Below are 22,523 nucleotides of genomic sequence, written 5' to 3' on the forward strand. Positions count from 1 at the left end.
TTGATATTGATTAATTTTATGTTAGAAAATGAGCTGAGGGATGTCAAAATGTTTACCCAAAGGAAAGAACCTTAGTGTTAAGCCAAACTCAGCAGTGTTTAGATTTGCATAATTTGTGCTGTTTGCACATATTGCAAAGGCAAAGAGAACTTGGACGATTAGTCTTAAAGGAAAATGAAGCCTTAGTATGGACCTGATGTAAAAAAATGAAGGAAGCCAACATTGGATTGACAGGGTCCAGATGGGCCTGGGTCCAAACATTTGTTTCGAGGTCTGGTTCCCCCCTCAAAACTAAATGACAGCTGATCATAAGGTTCTTTCATGTGTGTGATGAGCTCTGGTATTTTCTGCAGAAATGCAAATGAAAGCTCTGCAGACAGTCTGTCCCTTGGCAGACTAGCTCAGAGGAGGAGCCAAGCACCGCCCTGAACACGAAATACCAGTTTGTGTCAGTTAAAAAGACAGAAACAGCTGCTCTTGGGATCGGGTAGGATTTTAAATATATTTTCATGCAGTTGAGAGAGTTGAAATTGCATTCCTCCATCTGTGTCTTGCACATACTGTATGTATACTTGACCACGTGGTTGGATCAGTTGAGCTGTTATGCAGAAGATGGCATCCTTGAGCTCTTTCAGTGGTCATGTGTCTAAACTGTTACTGATTAACCCACAAATAGTAATGCTTCTACATGGTACATGTGCTGTTAGGGTTTTATGTACTCTGTTACATAGCATTTTTATAACTTTTCTCACTCCTGATTGATAACATAGCCTCCACTATTTGCTACTGTCCGCTGCATAACCACGTAGAAAACATAGTAACATAGAAAATGTTCATCCATTCAAGGAAAAATAGTCCAGTTTGTCCAGATGTGGATGCATCACATCACATTATACTCCTGCATCCTAATCTGGAGAAAAATGGAAGAATTATACAGTAAACTGCCAGTGTGATGATGATTTTCTTTGAAAGAAAATTAGTTTTTTACAAAAACATTGTATTGATTTTTAAGGCAACATTGTAACCTTAATTATTGTAATATTGTAAAGCATTACATTTCATGTCAAATATCTTTACATTCAATCACTACATGGAAATGTAGTTACCATCCAGTCTCAATACAAGCAACAGTGTAATTTTTATACAGATATATATATTATACAAGAGCAACAACATGAAACAAAGAATAAACGATCCCAGTGAGTAAACAGTGATAACATGTAAACACCCAAATACTGTAATTATGGCATAGATGGCATAGGAAGTGACCAAAGTTCTTTCTGTAAGGAGGTTTTGTAAGAAATTCACACAGTTTGGCTGTTGTCTTTAACAGGACTAATCAGTATTAAAATGTGTATTCAATATGTTCAATTATAAAGACAAAGATTATCCCAAAGACATTTTGGGATGAAGTAACCAACTCTGCTTTTCATGTTGTGCCTGACAGCTCTGCAAACCAAGAGTCCCATACAATATGTCTGGCTCAATAAGCTCTCAAAAAGGTAAATCAAAGGGAATTGTCCACCTTGCTTTGCGCCATCTACTTGAACCATGATGGGAACTTGAAAGCAGATGGGCCTCCCTTCACTGTGACTCTCCAAACACATCACCTGTAAAACAAGCGTTTAACAAAACTGAAGGGCCACGGACATGTGAGAGCACAAGCAGAGGGAAGAGGACAAATTCTCTGCCTCCCTCAGGTGACACACAGAGAGATCATATCTGCATGGGACTGCTCAGTCAGTTCATTCGGTTCAGTCTGTGCACATTGAGCTGGGACTCGGTTCTTCATCAGTCAAGCACACACAGTTTCATCAACACTGCATTCTGAAAATCCACCCAAATCGATCTTGACTCTCATCACAATCCATGTTGTTGATCCCAGATTTAGTTTATAGCTTTCTTCTGTTGACCTCTGATAATGATTTCCAGGACGTTGGTAAGATCCATCATCTTGGTGAGCATGTCCATGATGTCGGGATGCTCCCTGGCTCCACTGATGAACTCCTCCAACGTCAGCTCACCTGAGGAGACAAGTAGCAAAGATGAAAGATTGATTTTAAATATTAGGATTAGTCATAATGGGGATTATTATTTTAAAATGGCAAATACTAGGACATTTCACTAGAATATTTATTGAGGCTTCATACTCATGCAATATTAGAGTCTGGACTGGTCATGGTGATGTTATTTCTAACCAAGAACATGTGATGTTCAGGGCTGATAAATCCTTACATTACATTAGTCCTGGATTGACAATAAGATGTTCCTTACCTTCTCCATTGACATCGATCTTCTCATATATAAGAGTCACAATCTCTTCTGGAGGGATGTCGTAACTTCTGGTGATATCCTGAATAGCCTGATGGACGAGTTTACACAGTTAATTGTTAGTTAAATGGACACTTTCAAAAGCCTATCATTTTAATAAAAGACTGGGCCTTTCCTTATTCAGCTGCTGAATGCAAGAACTAACTAGAAACTAATTGTTTTTTAAATATATAACTTTTTACTGGTTCTACTACACTACACTACACTACTACCAACTGAAAATAAAACTACTACTACCACTACAACCTATAGGAACCTGGCAAATTGTCATGATTTGACTTGACTGGTGAAAAGTAATTAAAATAATGGTGTCAAGGTGAAAATGTGTCATGTAATCTTTAAACTGAATGTAGTGTATTACTTCTTTAGTGAGTGAATTAGGTTAGAAGCAAGGCCATATTTAGACTTGGGTTGGTTAAGAAGCCCCCTGGATTAGGTGGCATGTCTAGTTCATGGCCGGCTAAATCTATTTCTACTCTTTCAGAGTAGAGCAGCTAAGCTTTTAGATTCAGGGAACTGTGAAACTCCAATTATGAAACATTCAAAGAAAATATACAGTACCTTAAATATAGTCTCCAGTTCCTCCTTGTCAATTTTCCCATTTCCATCTTGATCAAAGAGCTTGAAGTACCACTTTAGTTTCTGGTTGATTTCTCCTTTCAGTAATAAACTTATTGCTGCAATGTATTCGACAAAGTCTATGTAGCCGTCCTGCAAAACGACACATAAAAGAGTGTCAGTTAGGGGAAGGACGATGAATATGTGCTTGCACCGCAAACCTTATTGTTTCTATTATTCTATAATAGAATAATAATTATTCTATTGTATTATTTTCAAAATAAGAATGGTATCATTTAGAATTTTATCATTCTATGCAAGGGCATTTCTGAGGAAAGTATAGCAGATATTTACAGATACTGTAAATCAAGTACATCTAATGTACAATTTATGACCTTTCATCCTAAGCTTTGTGAAAGAGTTCAGGACTCAGAGTAGAGAAGAGTTTAGCCAGTTGATCCTTCTTAAAATGTCAGAGATCGCTGTAATCTATGATCAGTCCTTTTAAAATTTTACACACTTCACGTAAAACCATTTGACATAATGTAGCAAGCCTCTTATTTTCCCTCTGCAAAGTTTGGTACTATGATCATAGAGAACTGATTCGATTTATTCAACATCAGGAATTCACCAGACTGACCAGCCTCTTAAGGGAATCATACAATCCTTTTTTTTCCTGAGCAGTGAAGCAGAAATCTGCTGCATGTATTCTTACCCCATCCATGTCAAAGGTGAGGAAGACCTGGTCCACATAGCTGCTGGCCTCCTCTGTCATACCATTCATTTCAAGCATTGTCTTGAGCTCAAAGAGTGTTATGAGCCCCGAGGGAGACTCCCTCATGAATTTGGTGTACCAGTGGTGCATGTCCTCCTCCAGGATATCATCCAGGCTGGAGCAGTGGGTGCCCATTATTCCTCCTTTGATTTTGTCCAGAATCCTGCAGAGAGCCAGTGGTGAGGTTGAGGCGAGAGAGGAAAGTGTCCGTGCTGAGCACTGGCAGCAATGAGGTCTGTCTGAAACCTCATGCAACGACCGCCTTAATCTATAAGTCTTGGGACAGCCAAAAGCAGAGATAACCCTTTAATGGGATAACTGCAGAAGTCTTCCAAGAACCTCAGGGCATTGCACGCTTTATGATGAAGTGGGGTTGGTTGCCAACATCCAGGGAGTTGGGACTAACGCTCCCTCAGGTTTGAACTCTTGGCTCTAAGAGAAATACAGGGTTTAATTGACGAACTGTGTGCCATGGAGCCCAGGGACAAAGTTGCATTTCTGTCTTTGTTTTTCTATGTTTTCCATATTTCTATTCTAGTATTTGTTTCCTTTTTTTCCGTTTTCTTTTCTGTTTTTACAGTTTTTACATCCAGCCCTATTAGTGAGGTATTTTCATAACTACCAGTATTTTCACCTGCATAGTCACATTTCTTAATGCAGACAAATAAATAATTTAAATTTGTCCAAATGGCTGTGCACCCACTCACAAAGGTTATCACACACCTCTGGGATTCCTCCTCAGGGAATTAACCAAGGGAATTCCTCCTGGAAACGGCTTATCCGCTTTTCAAATGTACACAGAGGATATTTCTGAGCTACAAAACACACATTAAGCCCCTTATGAAATATTACATAAATGTTATTATTATCGATGGATAAGATGTAAATGCTAATATTTTTTTGTGTACTTATGAGTATTGAAGGCCTATCACTTCTAGGGTCTTCGGGGGTTCATTTGTTTGTTTTTCCTCTCAATGATAAACAAAGAAGACATTATGCTTAGAAAACATCTTGCCACTTTTCTATTAATGTTGAAAAACTAACGATTCTCATGTTGACCCTAAAATAATAACAGGCGTAAAGACTTTTTGAAGATACAAAACATAATCATCAATCTAATGTCCTTTATTATGAGTAGATTTTATCTGTGACAGAGTTTGAGTCAGTAAAGATATATAAAAACCTTGCAGACACATCTCAGAATGGATAAATACATGTTTAACCAGTACTGTCAAGCCATGGCTGACCTCAGAGGATTATGGGTATGATAAAGCCTTGAGAGTAGTGTAGCGGTGTTTAAACCAACCAGGCTATCAAAGCTCAGAGTGCTTATTATAGTAAATCTGGCTTTAGATGATTAACAATTCTCAAAATAGGATGGAAAAATGGACCACCAATGACTACAGATAGCACAGGCAGCTAGTATCTATTAGCCTATAAGATGTACACAACCAGGATCCATGCTGCTGCGTGGCACATGATCTCTCAATGCTGCCAACAGATTAAGAAAAGTGTTTACTTTAACAGAACAGAGATAAACATCAGCAGAAAATAGCCTCCCTAACCTTAAATACATTAAAGAGCAGCTTAAGTCAACTAAAGCTGTCCAGTCTGAATCAATAAATCCAGTCTAAACAGGGTTTATTCTTGTTTATCCTAACATTTGCAATATTTGAGGGTTTCAAAGAGCAGGTGGAGTGATTTGGTTTTTATATACAGTAAAAAACCTTTCGAAATCTCTTGGATCCCACTGATGCACTGCTGTTTAAACTTGACCTTTTGACCAGCATGTGACTGTCATGCAGCAAGGACATTTGAGGAACGCATGTGAAAATATATTTCAGCTCCTGGAAAAAAAGGAAAAGGTGGCCCAGGAGAAAGACATTCTCAGTATTTCCTTCCATATACGGTACTATTAAGAATTCATGTAATTTCCTTTTCAAGGGATTCTGATCGCGTCTTTTCAGAACATCCAATGTTAAGTCCTCAATAAAACTATCAAATCTACTCTAATCTTGAAATAAAACTGAAATTGCTACACACTGTTTTTATGTGGACTGTCATCTGAATGATGACAGATAAAAAACCTCTCACATACACTCAATTATCATTTCTATGCCAACCTAATACTTGCTTACAAGTGCATATCTTGGTATTTTGATTATTGAGTAAAAAGGAGGATTAACTGACTCTGATGACGACTGTAATAACTTACATTTGAGCTTCACATTAAGTGCACAGATACTGTATCTGTAAAAATATTCTTTATTTGAGAAATGACAGGTCTCACACATTTTACACACTTACATGTTTTTTTAATCAAACCACTACCATCAATGTGTTCTTACCACAAAATTGAACTGAGAAAAAAAACCCTGTAAATTAGTGTCGTAGCTCAAGCTTCAACTCTTTCCATGAAGTCTTGTATCAAGTGCAACCAGCTGAAGTGGGGACTAATTAACAACCATCCGGTGGAAAAATGAGTGTGACCAGATAATTTGGCATGTAGTAGGATGTAATCTTATTACAGGACAGACATGTTGACATGATCACTGCCAAGAAACAGACTGCTATCTGACATACTGACACAGTTCTAGTTGGTAAACATGTGAGATACCACCAGTGCTATTAAATACAACATCCTCCATGCTCCAGCAGGCTCATTTTCCTTTTCATTTATTTGTTTGCCGCTCTCTAGGCAAATGGTTTAAGAGCGTTCCACAGTTTTGGTTTGCAAATCATGTCTGGTGACGGAAAATACTGGCACACAGAAACACTTCATTAAACATCTATTAAAAAAACACATCCAGGTTCTGTACAAATGGTCACACATGAATCACAGTGATAGTCAGGAATGCAAATAAATAATTACAGCACTCACATTTATACCAATACTCTTACAGTTAAACAAGGCACCATAAAACTCAATAAAATCTCAAATAAAATATGAAAAGTCATGTTTCATATACTCAGCAAAGCTGTTTTTTGTTAGCATTCTCTTGTGAGTTAAACCACTCCTCTGTCCACTGTCCATTTTATCTGACAAGTCCCGCACTGCTGATTGATTTTAATCAAGAACAGCCTTTAAAAAGAGAACACACAATGAGATCATCCATATGACCTACAGCCATATTTTTGGTTTGTGTGACTGTGGCCACGTAGTGTCCTGTGGTAAAGATGCATCATATGCAACATTTCTACAGACTTGTGGGAGAATAACACAGAAGTCTGACAAATCATATGCTACAAACAAACACCCACCTTACTGTAGGAGGTTTAGTGTTCGCAGAATGTCTCACTTAAATGACAAAGAAAGCAAGATACACACAGAGTTTCTGTTCTGTTTGTGAACATTTGTCACTAGTGTGTTAAAAACATGTTTAGGGAAACTGGGTCAATGTACATCTGCCCCGACTCATCTGGCTCCTGGTCGTGTAGGAACTGTCTGAACACGTTGTACACCATCTCCCTGCTCAGAGTAAAGTTTCTCAGCTGATCCTGCTGTTCTTCAGGCATGAGAAATGTCAGCTGGTAGTCGGCGATGACTGAACCGTTCCTGTGGGGAGAGTAAAACAGAAGTTCTGATGCTCAGCACATGTTTCTCTGTAAAATGTACACATGACAAAAGGCTAAATCCATGTAGTTCATGACCACTGAGTGTGATGTATGTTTACCTGAAAGCACTTATCTCAGCTTTGGAGAAGTATCGTCCCAGAGCAGGGGAGGATGTGTAGAGGTCAGCCATCTGGGTGGGGCAAGTTAAGACATGCAGAAGTAAACAACGGGAGCGAAATGTTTTTGGCTGACACTGCTTTCACTTCACTGTGAGCTCAATTCTGCTGCTTTCAATTTAAGGTCTCTGTTAGAGATACAACCAGCGACAGAGGGCTTTCAGCTCTTGGCAACAGCAGCTTTGAACAGGTTTTTGTTTTGTGAAGCTTGCGGCATTACTGGCTCAGCTGGGGCTTTTCACTTGGAAGTGATGGATTTTACATCTACATAATATACAGCTATTCGTCACTGTCAGTTGTGGATGAAGTCGTCTATGCAGCTCTCTCACAAAATAAAACCAAATAAGACTATAGTGTGAAATTTTATAACACAGGGTTAAAGTTAGACCTACAGTAACTTAGACAAGGTAAAAGTTTTGCCTTAAGACACCATTAACGTTTTTGTTGTATTTCATTTTCTTCTGTATATGTTACTTGTTAATGTATGTTTTTAATGTAAAGTACATTGACGTTACTTGTAATGAAGTATTCACTTCTGCTATTACCATTAAGCGATTGCCTTAGTGTACATAATGCCCCTGAATCTTTCCCTAAGTCATTATACTGTATGCATCAAGTCAGTTCTCTATGCACGATGTTGATATGGGTGTGGTTGCTAGGAGACAACTGATGCAACAGCAAAAGAAAGAAAGAAACACCGTATGCAAAATCCAATCATGTGACGTTTGTCGGCATATTCCACAATTCGCATATTTGTTCCTACACACTGAGTTATAAATACAACCAATTAATATGAATTCATCAGGTACGTTATTTTTACCTTTTGCTGAAGGTCAGCAGTGAGTGCTTGGCTTTCATTGGAGGAAAGGGTGAGAAGTTCCTCTGTGAAGGTCAGATTGGGCAGTTCAAAGCTCCCATTGAAATACCGAGGAACTGTAAACAACGACCGGTCAAAGTTCTCATCCACGTCTTCATGGATCGCTGCTCAAAGAGAAAATGGGTCAAAGCCTCAAAACTGTTAAAAAAATTATATTATCAACAGCTTTGCATTGTTTTATACTTCTGAAAGAGTCTAAAAGTTCATTGCATAAAGTGTTGATCTTGTTCTAACATGAACATTGCATAATAAGTAATAAGTAATCTAAAGAAATGTTTTATCTTTACTTCTCGCTCTGCTTATGCACATATTCTTTAATAAATGTAGCATCATTTAACACCATGAAACCTTACCTGAGCACACAAACAGCGAAATTATAATCACAGCAAAGATGAGGAGAAAGATGAAGATGATGACCATCCACAGTCTGACTTTCAAGAAGACGAAGTCATTCAGCTCTTTCTTTATCCTGCACAAGGAGCTATTCTAAAAGCATAATGAAATTTCTTTGTCAAGATATGGCTACAATCTATGGAGATTCAAGTTTGATACTAATATAGATTTTAGGTGGACTAAAACACAAAAAACAGTTATACAACTATAATAGTTATTTATAGCTGCATTGTCCTCTCTGGTGTCCTGGGGGTGGATGGGAAAATAACTTTCCCATAATCACATGGTAACAGAAAAGTTACACTTCCTTTATTCCAAGTGTAGAAGGAAATGCCAGAGAAAAAACAATAACATTTTTTGCTTCAAAAAGTCTTCATACCTCCTGAGGAGCGTATGCATTTCCCAGATTCCCGTGAAGCTCTGCTGCATGGCCAGAAGGCATCGTCTCCCCATTACAACCAGTAGTCTGATGAAAAGCAGATACCAAACATACCGGTATGTTTTCTCCCTTTACTGTAAATAGAATAAGTCATCTAGGGAGCAGTGTGTTGATTCATTCACGTCCCGGAGTGATGAAAGTAAGAAACAGAAGTTGTTGCCACAAAACTCCCTTTTTTGTCTTTTACACAGAAATGGAAAATTCATACTGAACAGAATATGGGTTACACCAAATACAAGATACACAAGAGCACAACCTTAATGGACGCTCACCTGTTCAGAAAGCAACCCATCTCTCTCTGTTGCATTAGGGAGCCTGCAGGCCACACCATCATCACCATTAGCAGCAGTCTCCTAGGAGCCAGCAAATATTGGGGAATATTACTATGAAATGCTGAACACCACAAAGGAAATGTTTGTGCAAACTAATGATGATGTTAAAAAGAGCTGCAACTAAAGATTATTTTCATTCTTGATTCATCTCTTGATTATTGTCTCGATTAATCCATTTTGTCTAAAAATCATTGTGAAATATGTCCATCACCGCTCACAAAGCCTGAGGAGATCTCTTCACGTTGCATGTCTCATCCTACACAAAGATGTATAGTTTTCTATCTTATAAGACAAAGAAAATCCTCACATTTGAAAAGCTGGAAAGAGCAAATGTGTTGCATTTTTGCTTGAAAAATTCGATCGATGGATTAATTGATTAATCACCGATGGTTGCAGCTCTGATGTTCCATGGTAAAAAGGAAACATATATATATAGATGTAGATCTGCTTTTCATTATTACTTAAACTGTTTTTTATTTTGTGTTATAAAATATTATTATTATCATTACTCTTATTGGAAATGGACAGGTCACTAAACATAAAGTCTTATTTACCCCATTAACTCACCCGTTCATAAGAGAAACATTCAGCTCCATTGTTCCCATTCGTCGTGATGGTCTGTAGCTCAATGTCCATACTGGTTTGCTTCCAACTCCCAGTGCGTTATTACTGTTAGCCTGGCTGAAGTCCCAACCCGGAAGTGTCTATAGTGTTTAAAAGACAAACCGCAGTGTCCGCGGGGTTCAAAAAGGCAGCAGTTCCTCAAAAACAACACGTCACATTGTTAGACCTGACAGCTCGTGGGAACGTACTTTTATTTCAGTTTCTTCCTTCCTGCTCGTCCTTTTCCAGCCAGCCAGGTGAGTTTCCGTCAGGTTTCGGTGCAGCTCACGTCGGAAGGCGTTGTCAGAAGTAAAGAAACAGGGGAAGGAAACGTTGCGTGACAACGAAACGTGACACAACCTGGAAGTAACGTTATTGACTGCACTGCGAGTCACAAACACACTTACTGTTCAGATACGTTTTAAAGTTACATATAACGGAAACTGCGTGTAAACACTTACTTTTATTCGTACTGTAGGTATGTAAAGGTGTTTGAAGTATGCACGCCACGTGACCCCGCTGTTCTCCCCAGGTAAATGCCTCCAGGATTTTAGATCTTTAAATATTTGCTTAACCAAGTGGCTGTTGTCATGGTTGTCAGTTGAATTTAACAAGAACCTTTGATTCAGGTACTTTTTACAGTAAGGAACATATTTACAGTGCACAACTCCTATTCTGTATAAAACAGTTCAAAGGAGCACTTACAGCAAAGAAATATGAAAAAAGAAATTAAAGGTCATTTTTGTGTGAGATACACATTCAAGTTAAGTTGCAAATTTGGGGTAAAGTACCAATTACAGAGGACATTTCCATCATTATTGAACATTACTGCAAATCTAAATGGTCACTAGTAGAGGTCAACAAAGGTCACAGGTGAAAACTAGGTTTTCAAACATGCTAATAATTCCACTCAAGAACAGGCATATTGTGTCCAGAAAAGATCCGTTCATATGTAGAGATCTCAAAGTAATTGATCTTTATAAACACTCTGATGCCTTTACAATCTTTTACTATGTTTAATAGAATATCCTCTGGCTCTGCTCAGGTTGAAAACATGCAGAGCTACAGTAGAAAATGATGTGACTCCATGAAGTAATAAGAATTATCAAGGTGTAATTTGTCCTACCCTAACACATGCAATGAAGCCGTTAATCCAGCGCAGTCTGCAGCTCTTGCAGCTTTCAATAAATGTCGCAATACTGTAATGTTGTTCAGCTTTCTGAGACATTTTAATGTCCCGGACTTGCTTTCTTACACGGTTTACGTTTTATAATCAGTCTGCACGTTTATGTAGACACATAATGCACACAGTGTAGTTCTATGGTGAAGTTACCAATTTCAATGAACACTCTTCAAAGCTTTTACAACTTTGTTCTAGTGAATGTGGCTGTCCTGCATTGTGTTTACTTTTATTGCTCCATTTAAGTGGCCTGACTGTCAGAACATGAAAGCTGATCAATGGAAACTCTCCCTGCTTGTGCTCCAGTGACATGATGAGCAAAAAGACTACATGGGGGAGGAAACGGCTCAGATTTCTGTTTCGTCTCCACTCAGACCATTCTGTTTCATGATAAACAGTAAAATACCCGGGGTTTTGCTTATCATCATTGACAACCTCAAACTATAAAATCAAACGTTTTGGGCCTCATCTGACTGAAGACTGTCCTTGGCAAACAGGAAGTGTTTACTGACAGGCCTGCCAAAATTAATATATTCATCAATACTGACTCACATTGATTCTTTGACCAAACACATGTAACATCAACTATTTTTCTTACATAAGAAGGAAGCTGTTTATTTTCTTCCACAGTAGCTCTGTGATTTAGATATGTTGTTGTATACAAAATAAACGACAAAGCAGAGAAGTAGACCAACATACATCAAAAGAAAACTAAATAAGCAAATTACATCATTTCAACCTAATGTGATAGTGATCTGGTATGATGTCAGAACATTATATATATCTGCTAACATATATGTGAAGTCTAATAATATTTTTGCCTTTTGTCAAGCCAGCATTCAGTATTTCCAAAGTCCTGCGTACATGACCGAGACTCCGGACATGGAAGTGCACTCTTAACAATGTCTTTGGCTTGTGTCAAATCTCAGCAAAGGAAAAAAAAGAATTTCTCATAAAAACAAGAGTCTGGTCTTGCAGACTTGGTACAACATGACACAAATGTCCTCTGCCTGATAATGGATATGGTATCAACTGTGATGCTTATTTCCATGTGCAGAGAACAGCTGCTTCTCATTCTAACTCTCCAGTGTTTATAGACCTGTTCTATACACGGCCAGGAGAGGGCGACAGAGGGACTTAAAACAGAGTAGGTACCAAGACATTTAAAACAGAATGAACCTTTTCTGAGGAGTATTTTTCAAAGAGTTCTCTTAATCAAAGCACTGAATAACTTATTCATATATTTGTTTTGTTCTTTAACAAACATTCACAGCTCACACCCTGTCATCTCCTCCTCGGTGTTCCTCCTGAGGCATCTCCTCCTGTCCTCTATCTGTCGTAACATCGCCCTCTAACTGCCTGGCAGAGCAAGGCTCTGAAGGCTGCTGTTCCTCCACGAAAGTCTTCAATCTCTGGGCTTGTTCTGCTCTCCGCTCCTCCTCTAGATCTCCCCTGTCGACTGTGTCACTCTTTGCTACCTCATCCTCTATTTTATCACAGTCCCCGTCCTTCTCTTCAGCTTCTTTCAGACTGGCTGGCTGTCCGTTTTCGTCTTCCTCTGCTGGGTTGTTGAAAACCTGGTCTTTGTCCCCATTTTCTATTGGGCTGTACAGTTCACATGGGGACAGAGCACTCCCAAAGGCTCCCGCCTCCTCTCCAGCCGACCTCCTGTGCTGTCTCGTGGGTGGGCGCCTCTTGAATGATAGCCGTGCACGAGTCTGAATGGAAAAGATGAGTAAGAGCCAGCAGGAAATTTACATCATGTTTTTAAACACAATTTTAAGAATTCAAGGCAACTTAAATCTATAAGACAGCTAATACTCTATATTCAATATCAATTTATTTGTGTCATTGAATGACTTTCTGGTAACTGTCCAATCTTCTAATCAGCATATGCGTGAGAGCACAAAATGGTACCTAGGAACACTAACTAGGCTAAGGGGATTACATCTTCAATCCCCCTTGCAGCAGCACTTATCCACTACAGGGGCATCTTGCTTCAGCTTATCCAAGGCCTGCTTAAACAGAAGATGCAGGACACCCACTGAGAAACACGTCAACAGGGACGGGGACCATGTGTCCGGCTGTGACGTCACCTCATGTTTGCCATTTAGTGACTCAGAACTCGTGCAAAACACTCACGCACACATATGAAACATAAAAGTACTAACTACTCAGAAATGCTCACAACTGATGTTTTATCAGAATGAAAAATTTAAAGAATATCAGCTGCTGCATTTTGTTGTCCTGAAAGTCACGCTCTTCATCATGATACTTAGGGTAAATCCATAAAACTAGTCCAACTGCATTATATGGAGATGCCGTGACAAATAGCTCATGTGTATTTGTCCTTAAGATCGTCAAGCTAATGTGCAGCAAGGCCATATGTTTACCTTGTTGATGCTCGGCAGCGGGGTGCCTTCAGGAGGGCTTGCGAAGCTGACGGTATCCTCCTCTTCACTGGACAGATGTGAGGGCCGCAGGGTGGGGCTCAGCGGGCTGCAGGGTGTGGTGGGCGACAACGGTGCTGGCTGGAGCTTCACCTCCGGACTCTTGGGTGAAGGCAGCAGAGCAGTGGGTGACAGAGCAAGATTGGCCTGCAGGGTGAAGGAATATCCTGAAGCCTGGACACTATAATCCCTTTAGTACATTGTGTTCTAATAAAACTTAATTGTAAAGAAAATGAAAATAAGTGTATGTAAACCGCACTTTTCAAAACCAACATACAAACATAAAATGAGTAAAACCTGAGATTGTCTTCGAGAGTGAGCCAGGTTAAGTTCAACATAAGAGTCCCTCTCTCAGGAGGTCTTGTGGCTCAGGTCTGTTCGGCGACACCTGAAGTTGCTCAACATCCTCCCGGATCCTCATTCTTCATATATGCTGATAATATATGCTAAGTCTAAGGATAGAGGGTGCCGTATGCTGCACATATTGAAACGCCACTTGAGGCAAATTTGTGATTTGTGATATTGGGCTATATTGATAAAATTGACTTGACACAATTAGGTAATATTATATATAAGTGAAGGAAAGAAGTTCATTTAAACATGGGTATATCATTAAAAAAATGAAAATCTAAGAACTGATAGTATGTCTAGATTACTCCTACTTAAAATGTGTAACTTTGTTTGAAAAATGTCATAAAAAAGGACATAAGTGTTAAACAGGTATACACATAGGACATGCTCTGCTTGCACCTGACACCTTCCTACTAACATCCTGAAATTCCCTTTTAAGTACCACAAACAATACCTGTTGTATTCAGCCTGACAACTACAGTCATAAAACCTTGTGTTAGTCCCCCAGCCACTGTTCCAAGTTCAGAGGAGAGTATCCTACCTGCACTGGGGAGAAGAGGAAGAGGGAGAAGCGGCAGCCCTTTTGTCCCATGGCTGCCCACCGTGTGAACTGCTAACTAAAAGGAACGATGGTGGCAGGCTGGGTGGCCCATGATCCCATTAGCTCATTAATCTGAGCCGATTGTGGCATCAGAGACAAGCCCTTCCTCTTTTGCTCAGCATGCAAGCAGCTCAGGCACCAGTGTGAACTGAACAGTGGGTGGCAGTAATGCTTTAAATATCTCGAGTCTCTACTCCTGCCTGTATCGCACATCCTACAATAACACATCATTAATGAGGCTAGCATTTGTTTGGTTGCAAGGTGCATCTACCTGGAGTTTCTCAATGATGGAGGAGTTCTTCGTCTTGATTTTAAAGGGATTTGGGGAAACAACAGTTTTCTGCAAGAGAACACAGTCAGACCAATGAAAAGACAAATTCACAAAAACATCACAACCCATTTGAAACATGGAAAGCTGACATGTTTAGTGATACTTCCATTTTGTTTATACAATGTGTATTGTGATTATATAGTATACTGGGACATGTTCCAGGAAGCATTAAGACTACACAATATAGAGTACATTAAATAGCTTTAAAGTATTAAAATAAAAATAACTTTAGTTGTGCTTTTGATTGGCCATAATGGTTTGTGTGGTAGTCATTTCACCCCATGAAAAACAAACACAACTTCCCCAGTGCTTTAAGCAGAAGGGGAAAAAAAGATAAATAGTCAATTTGGCAACAGTACACTGGCTACTGTGTTAGAATTGTGAGGCTGCAATGAAAGTGTACAGTAAACGTATCCAAGTCTGTATTCTGGAGCTCTCCTTTGTATATCAAGAGGCCAGATTTGTAGCACATGGGTTAGTAAAGGAACACAATTACTTACATCTGATTCTTCATTTTCATCTTTTTGATTTTGCAACTTTAGGGAACATGGAGGTCTTCTTCGAAATGGCAACTACAAACAAAAGGGAGGAATATTAACTATAATCTGTAATCACAAGCAGTCAACATGTTAAACACTGTTCTGTGTATTTATGTATGGATACGGTAACATATAAGGTATAAATAAAGTACCTCGTCATTCGAGGTGGGCATTGGTAGAATATGACCTTTGAACCTTCCAGCCAGCTGAGCCACAGATGGCTTGGATGGAGAATCCTTCTGGAAAAGAAAGAGATTCAGTCAAACAACTGACAAACACTTCGTGTTACAGTCTTGATATATTTTGTCACATTTTAAAATGACTTGAGGGCTTTGCTGGTAAATACAGTACATGGGAAATGTAAGAGCAGACCAGATATAAACACTTAATTTAAAAGGATTCCTTGAGTGACCTTGCTTTTTTCACTTCCTTGATACAAACTGCCCAAGTGCATCTATTCATAGTGGCATTTTTGGGAAATACAGCTTGAGGCCTGAGCACTATCAGAACCTCTGCTCATTCAGATTAGAAATCATTAACGCACCAAACGAAGCTCACAATCACAATTAAAATAGTCATCAAATATTAGTGATCATTCCACAATTATCACACAAAACAAACAGCTCATAATAAGTAAGTGTTCTGTGCACATGTATCTGCACATGCAACAAAATTAGCATGTTCTTTGACATCCTTGCTTTCGTCCTTAGACATTGAACGTGCACTTTGACCTGAGCACCGTGAACTCTGTTGATGAGATGAGATATTAAACAGCATCCTCAGAAATGTGGTAATTTGTTTTTGCTCCTGGAAGTGTAAAACTTTGAAACAGAATGTCAGTTTTAATGAATGTTAGGATGTTAGGATCTCTTTGCCCTGTTAGATGAGGCACACAAACTGAATGATGTTATTTAAGGGCAGTAACATCTTGCTGAACAAAAAGGCAGCTAAAAGAACAATACATTCCCATCAAGCATGGCATCTGCAGAGAGCCACTTCGCAGCTGAGCGAGGAGATGTTCGGAGAACACGTTTCACTTCCCTGTTCTCAATAGGAAAATGCAGACGGGTTGAGAAACACAGCAGGGAAGGCGAATATGCAAACTAAAGACCGACTCCAACTGTGTGTTGGGCTCAAGGTCGTCCTTAGAGGAACTCATCCCTCCTCCTGCCGCAGAGCGTATATTTTGTGGGTTTGGACACAGGAAGTGAGCCCCTCTGTCCACAGCTGTTCAGCATCACACCGCGGCCTGTGACAGGAGGGACCGGTCCTTGCAGCCTCACACTGTTATCACTTCTTGGCTCCTTTGCTTTCAGTCTCTCCCACTATTCCCAAGCTGATTGCTAAACTTTCCTCCTCTGCGCTGCCCTTTCATGACCATCTACTCACGCCACATATCTGTGGCCTAAGTGATAAGTTGGCTGATGGCTGCAGGCTGGAATGTGCGCGGACGTAAGCCTAGAAAACAACACTACAGTATTGCTCGGTTTTCCAGGTTCTAGTCATTTGGACTGTGAATGGGTCGAGGCATTTGTTTACAACATGACGGCAGCCTGAGCTGTGCCAGGACTGTGCAGATTCTCATGCATCACGTCGCCATTTTATTGATTTGCATTGTACAGTCACTGCCTTTGGTGCTCCTCCCTTTCTCTCTCCGGCTTTCATACTACATGTCATTTCCATCCACTTTTATTGAGCACTAAAGAGCTCATGCCTCTCCTCACAGCTGCCAGTTCGGTCACATTTCCTGGGTGTGCCCTCTCAGTTCTCTCCCTCTCTGCACTGTTTGAGCCGTAGCCCATGGAAACATGGGTCTCCTAAGCCTCACAGATACACACATTCCACATTTTAATCACACACTTTATTTTCCTTTTTCCCCCCTTGTTCTCAACATGACCTCACCACCTTGCTCCCTCCACCCAAACGTATTACAGCATCAGCTAGCCCGGCAGTGCCTCTGTTAATGCTTCTCTGCGTCCTAATCCACATCCCAGCCCTTTTCCTGAGTTCTCCTTTCTCATCCGTGATAAATAGTAATCACCAGGGACCACCCACCCTCCACACCATTATTTTGTAACCTCTAATTGTTTAACCCTTTCCTGTCCTTCAAAAACAAACGCCTTCTTCAGAGCACACACTCTAGTCACAACAGTGCAGGCGAAGGAAGTGGGGCTTTGTTTGCTTAAATTGCTGCTCAGATGTTTTTGGTGAAGAAAATCAAGGTTCCAGATTTTCTATTGTCCGACGTTATTTAAATGACACACAGGAGGAATGTCTACCAGCCCCCTAAAACATGCAATCAATCATTTCATTGTTCTTTGTCTTTAAAAAGTAAATTTGGAGTAATAACATCTCATCTCTACATATACAATATGTTGAGGGTCACCTCAGCACTCCTGCTGTTAATGGAACTTGGTCACGTACAGCAAAGATGATATTTTCTATATTTTTATTATTATAGAAATTTTTCGTTACTTGCAAAAGTGACTTCAATAAAATGTGAGACCTGTATGAAGATTTAAAATGCTTTAGCAGCATTAACTATTCAGCAACTTCTAGTTTTAGAAGAAGTCATTTCAGACCCATTAATATCCTTCCAATGCGTCTTTCCACAGCAAGCCCTTATCTTTAATGAGCTTCATGCAGAATGAAAATAAAGTCAGCCTCAATGCAAATACCTCCCTGACTTAAAATACATTGAGCATGCATACAGTATATGAAAAGGTAATAGATGCAGTTTCATTTATGTTTAAAGTAAAAATGTTGTACAAATGAATATCCAAACTTCCACTGTTACTTTAAAACTACAGTCTAGCATCCTTTGCTTTTTATCTGAGATGATTTAAACAAGAACATTTCACAGAGGCACTGTCAGCTGCCTTATGCAAAATAGATAATATGTATAAAGTATACTAATCTAACTAACTCTTCATTTAATCATTTGCCTGTTTGTCTTATCAGTTAAAATTATTTCACTGTTTCATTGAGATGACAAAAGAAACACATTACTTCCTTGAGCCATACAAGGCATCTGGTTGGTTATCAGCATTGCACATGGTTAACTCAGCTGGGACCCCAAGCTCTGTGGAAGAGTGGGAAACTTTGCTTCACTGCAGGAGAGAGCAGGACAAACTCTATTTCTGGGGCTCTAGGCCTGGGAAAAAGCCCCTGAGCTGTGTAGGCAGCCTGGATCGCAGCTCTGCTCTGTAACCCCTCAGCTCCTAAGAGAGAGTGTCCCTGGATATGCTAGACCACATCTGAAACATACTGTAATCTAGCATACAGAGCAATTGAGCATGTCTAAACAAGGCAACGATGAAAAAAAAAAGCTTCTTAAAGCAGTGCCTTACCCATGTGATTCAAGTTTTTCCAAAAACGGGCCTGGGTCGATGCTAAAAAGAAACAAGCTATTTCTGAAGTCTGACTTCCCTGAAAACAGCTCCTTTACATGTTGCTAGCTTTACAGTTACACACACAGTACGAACTTAACACACTGTTATCAAAAACACTTTTATTTTGAAAAATAAGGAGCTTTTCTGTTATTTAATAGCAAAAAGTCATATTATGTCAATTTATGCTCATAGAAAAACTGGCATACAAGGGAACAGTGGAAGCCTAGAGGATAGTTGAGTGTCATAAATGGTGTTTGCTAGTTTGAATCCTCAGGCCAGTTGGGAAAATGTGCGGTTAAAGTCACAGATAATACTTCATTTGCAGTGCAGGACATGAACACTACTGTGTCAATGCTTATATAACAAATCTTTTTTGAGATTGTTTTTCCTCCCAAGGAACTGGAGTATAACAAACGATTTAGGAAAAACAGCATAAACAAATAACGAGACATTTTCCTAAATACATTTTACTGTGTTGTCGTAATCTGCCTTGTTATGTGAATGTTTAGAGTCTGATCCAAAACTCAAAATCGTAGCTCGAGAAAAGTCAGTTAAGTTACTGTACCTTAAATAAACACTTGATTGTTTACTGTGTTAAATACAAAGAATGCTAAATTAGCAGCGGAATGTATTGTAAAAAGGTAAAACTACCTGCTACTTGTCACGTGACCAGGTAACCAGGTCTGAACAAGAAAATGACAGCTGGTCAAATGCTCAGGCAGTGAAATAAATAAACCAGCACTTAAATTAACACTGTATTCCATATTGTTTACACAGCTGAATAGTAAGAGTGGGTAATATTGATAAAATCTTCTATCACATACATTTATATTGTGATGGCAATGTATATCCCAAGAGAGTAGGCTTTCTCGAAATTCAGTTGAAAAATACTTAAAAGTAAAAAAAAAAAAAAAACCTAATTGGCTAATCCAGTGAAATAAAGCAACTAGCTGTGTGTAGAACTTGAAAACTTTGACTTTGGCATCCCTGTAGTGGTGGTATCAATCACATTAGAAGTGTCTCTAAATACCTGACAATACCTGGTACTTTATCACACTGACGCACCAATTTTGTAAACCAAAATACTACCATGAAGCAGTCCTGCTCATTAATTAGCAACACTGCCCACAGCGACATTATACAATGAGAGATATTCAATGGATAGATACCTTGGAATGGCGTCTTATGGTATACATCACCATATCGGCCAGCCCTACTGAATAGTACCATGTTTTAAGCCATTGTTGTTAAAAAAAAAAAAAAAAAACCGATGACCCCCCAATATGGCTGACACAGTGCACATGACCACACCTATAGAAGACTGTGGTTTTCTGTGTGAATGTGAAGCGGAGGGTTGCAGGAGTTTGGATCAGTAAAAGGTTAACCCCAACCAGCGTCTTAATTTCCAGGCTGTGGATGGAGACACGAGGTTTACTGTATGACCGGCAGATGTGGAAAGAGAACACGGAGACAAACAGATCACACAAAGCCTGCTATTGTCTGTTCCTGTGATTCCGATTTCCAGAGGCAGGGGAGAAGAAGCACATGATATTAGGATCAGTAAATCCTAACATATCTGCTTGATATAACAGCTGTGGTCAGAGAGCAACAGACCATGTAATCTACAATGGAGCTGATAAAGATGATGTCTGGCTCAGGATCTTTAACCCTTCTCTAGGAATGACTGCTTTTTAATTCTCAAGCTCTCGCTGGTGAGTCCCACACACAGTGAAGATAAACAAAGCACACCAAAGCACAGCTGTTCGGCGAGATCTTGCTCAATAAGCTCACCAAGCGTAATGGCTTCAGTTTGAGTCTGCAGACTTTGTTTTCACAAGTCAGCGTGTTCTGCCAGGGGGAAAACCACCACACTGAGCAGCTCCCTTCTGCCTACACTTGTTCAGAGGTGAGGGAGCAGACAGGCACCTTCTCGCTCGCTGCCTTTCCAGGAAAACATGATGCGTTTTTGGATCAGACCTCATCTGAATATCTCACTTTTCCACTGCCCTCACTGGCACTGGTATTTTAGTGTTTTCACAAGTGTTGTGTGTGTGTAGAAGTACACAAGAGAGGCCCTCAACCAGAGGGATGAGGTAAATGGACACACTCGTCTACGAGCCATTGCTGCCGCTACCTCAAGGGAAATGGGAGGTGCTGCAGACACAGACTAGTACTGTGGAGTGGGGGAACAAATACGAAATAAAATAATAAGCATCCAGTGAGAAGGAAAATAAATCCAGATGACCTGAGAACAGAAAGCTGCTGATAAAGTTATATTCCCCAAGAAAGACCACAAGACCGAAATATGTCTTTTTCTTATGTCTTTGGGGAGTTTTTCCTCATTCAAATCGAGGGTCTAAGGACAGAGGGAGTTATCTGCTGTACAGATTGGAAATTGTTTTAACTGTCTCTTATATTTGTATATAACACATCTTGTTAATTGTATGTAGTGTATGTTTTTGCATTTAAAAAAGCCAATAAAAAAATATTTGAATAATAAATGCAACAACAAACGAGTCATGACCCCAAGACGCTTTTGAGATATGCTACTTAACTGCAATTTGACAGGCAAATTATGAAGATGTGTTCGTGGAATGCACCATGATATTTCGATATGATAACTACAGTGGCCTGCGTGAGATAATCTGAACTGTTGTGCAATGAGAAGGCGGGGCAAAGAAGAGTGAATGATAAGTAAAGAACAGATATCAAAAAATGTAAACAGCTCACAGCAGAGAGTGCTTCCTCCAAATGAAAACTCTGATACAAGCATCTGTTGGGGATTCTACATGCTGCCCTGGTATTCTCATCCACTCTGATCCAGCAATCACGATGACAAAAAAAACCATCTGGACAGTGGATCAGATAGTTGACGTGGAGGCTGAGTAGCACAGACATGAGATGACTTCATTCAGTGAAGCCTTGCACCTTCCCCGCTACAACGCAGTGTAGCTCCTGCAGAGAGTATTTGGCATCCATTCATCCATGGCACACACACGGGACACTGCATACTTCAGGATCAAATAGTCTGCTGCATCATGGGAATGACACATGGAGAATGGTCCTCATACAGGGGGGTGACGGAGTGCCATTGAGAATAGATTCAGTGGTGGAAAGTACATTTACTCACTTTATTTAATATCTTCACTTGTCACTGAGTATTTTTCACATTAAGAGCTTACTTTTAATTAATACTTAAGCAAAAGATTCTGGTTAGATTGGCTGGACAGGTCACAGGTCACAGTCCAGTTTCAGAGCCACTCTACTGACATCTCTCTCTATTGTCTCTATTCTGACTATCTTGGTTTCAGTCAGCAGTTAATGTTAATTAGATTTTATACCTGGTCTTTCCAAAAAATGAATGGGTTTATAACATGTTCAAACTTCTCGTACTGCCAAAGTAATAGTGCACACATTAAATGGTGACGCACAGATGAGGAAATCAGAAGTATTCATAATCTAGATTAGTTTGTGACAAATATTGACAACAGCTGTCGTAAGTAAAAATGCAAAACTTGCAGAGTACATGCAGCTTGCAGCACTTATCGTGTTTGCACTCTTTTCTGCCAAAAAAGGAAATAAAGAGCATGGCTAGATGCCAAATTTAGAAGAGGGTGGTTGAGGAGGTGCAGGCAGTATG

At 39.6% G+C, this 22,523-nt stretch overlaps 3 protein-coding genes across 3 annotated transcripts; all 3 read right to left on the bottom strand.

Annotated features, from left to right (window-relative positions):
* Window positions 1–1,887: 1,887 nt before the first annotated feature.
* Window positions 1,888–3,821, bottom strand: guca1c (guanylate cyclase activator 1C). The gene is made up of 4 exons (XM_070906152.1): window positions 3,605–3,821; window positions 2,893–3,042; window positions 2,275–2,362; window positions 1,888–2,024 (listed from the first exon to the last, which is right to left on the bottom strand). Exons 1-4 carry the CDS (start codon window positions 3,797–3,799, stop codon window positions 1,888–1,890), a joined length of 570 nt encoding a protein of 189 aa, XP_070762253.1. The 5' UTR covers window positions 3,800–3,821.
* A 2,094-nt stretch (window positions 3,822–5,915) lies between these two features.
* LOC139285607 (TPA-induced transmembrane protein homolog) lies at window positions 5,916–10,220 on the bottom strand. Its single transcript, XM_070906199.1, has 7 exons — window positions 10,004–10,220; window positions 9,377–9,457; window positions 9,045–9,131; window positions 8,626–8,758; window positions 8,216–8,376; window positions 7,339–7,409; window positions 5,916–7,220 (listed from the first exon to the last, which is right to left on the bottom strand). Exons 1-7 carry the CDS (start codon window positions 10,070–10,072, stop codon window positions 7,025–7,027), a joined length of 798 nt encoding a protein of 265 aa, XP_070762300.1. The 5' UTR covers window positions 10,073–10,220; the 3' UTR covers window positions 5,916–7,024.
* A 1,683-nt stretch (window positions 10,221–11,903) lies between these two features.
* On the bottom strand, window positions 11,904–15,725 carry LOC139285739 (capZ-interacting protein). The gene is made up of 5 exons (XM_070906380.1): window positions 15,644–15,725; window positions 15,453–15,524; window positions 14,893–14,961; window positions 13,613–13,816; window positions 11,904–12,937 (listed from the first exon to the last, which is right to left on the bottom strand). The coding sequence occupies exons 1-5, from the start codon at window positions 15,662–15,664 to the stop codon at window positions 12,494–12,496; spliced, it is 810 nt and encodes a 269-aa protein (XP_070762481.1). The 5' UTR covers window positions 15,665–15,725; the 3' UTR covers window positions 11,904–12,493.
* Between the last annotated feature and the right edge of the window lie 6,798 nt (window positions 15,726–22,523).

The sequence above is a fragment of the Enoplosus armatus genome, chromosome 5 (assembly GCF_043641665.1).
Source record: "Enoplosus armatus isolate fEnoArm2 chromosome 5, fEnoArm2.hap1, whole genome shotgun sequence".
Classification (NCBI taxonomy): Eukaryota; Metazoa; Chordata; class Actinopteri; order Centrarchiformes; family Enoplosidae; genus Enoplosus; species Enoplosus armatus.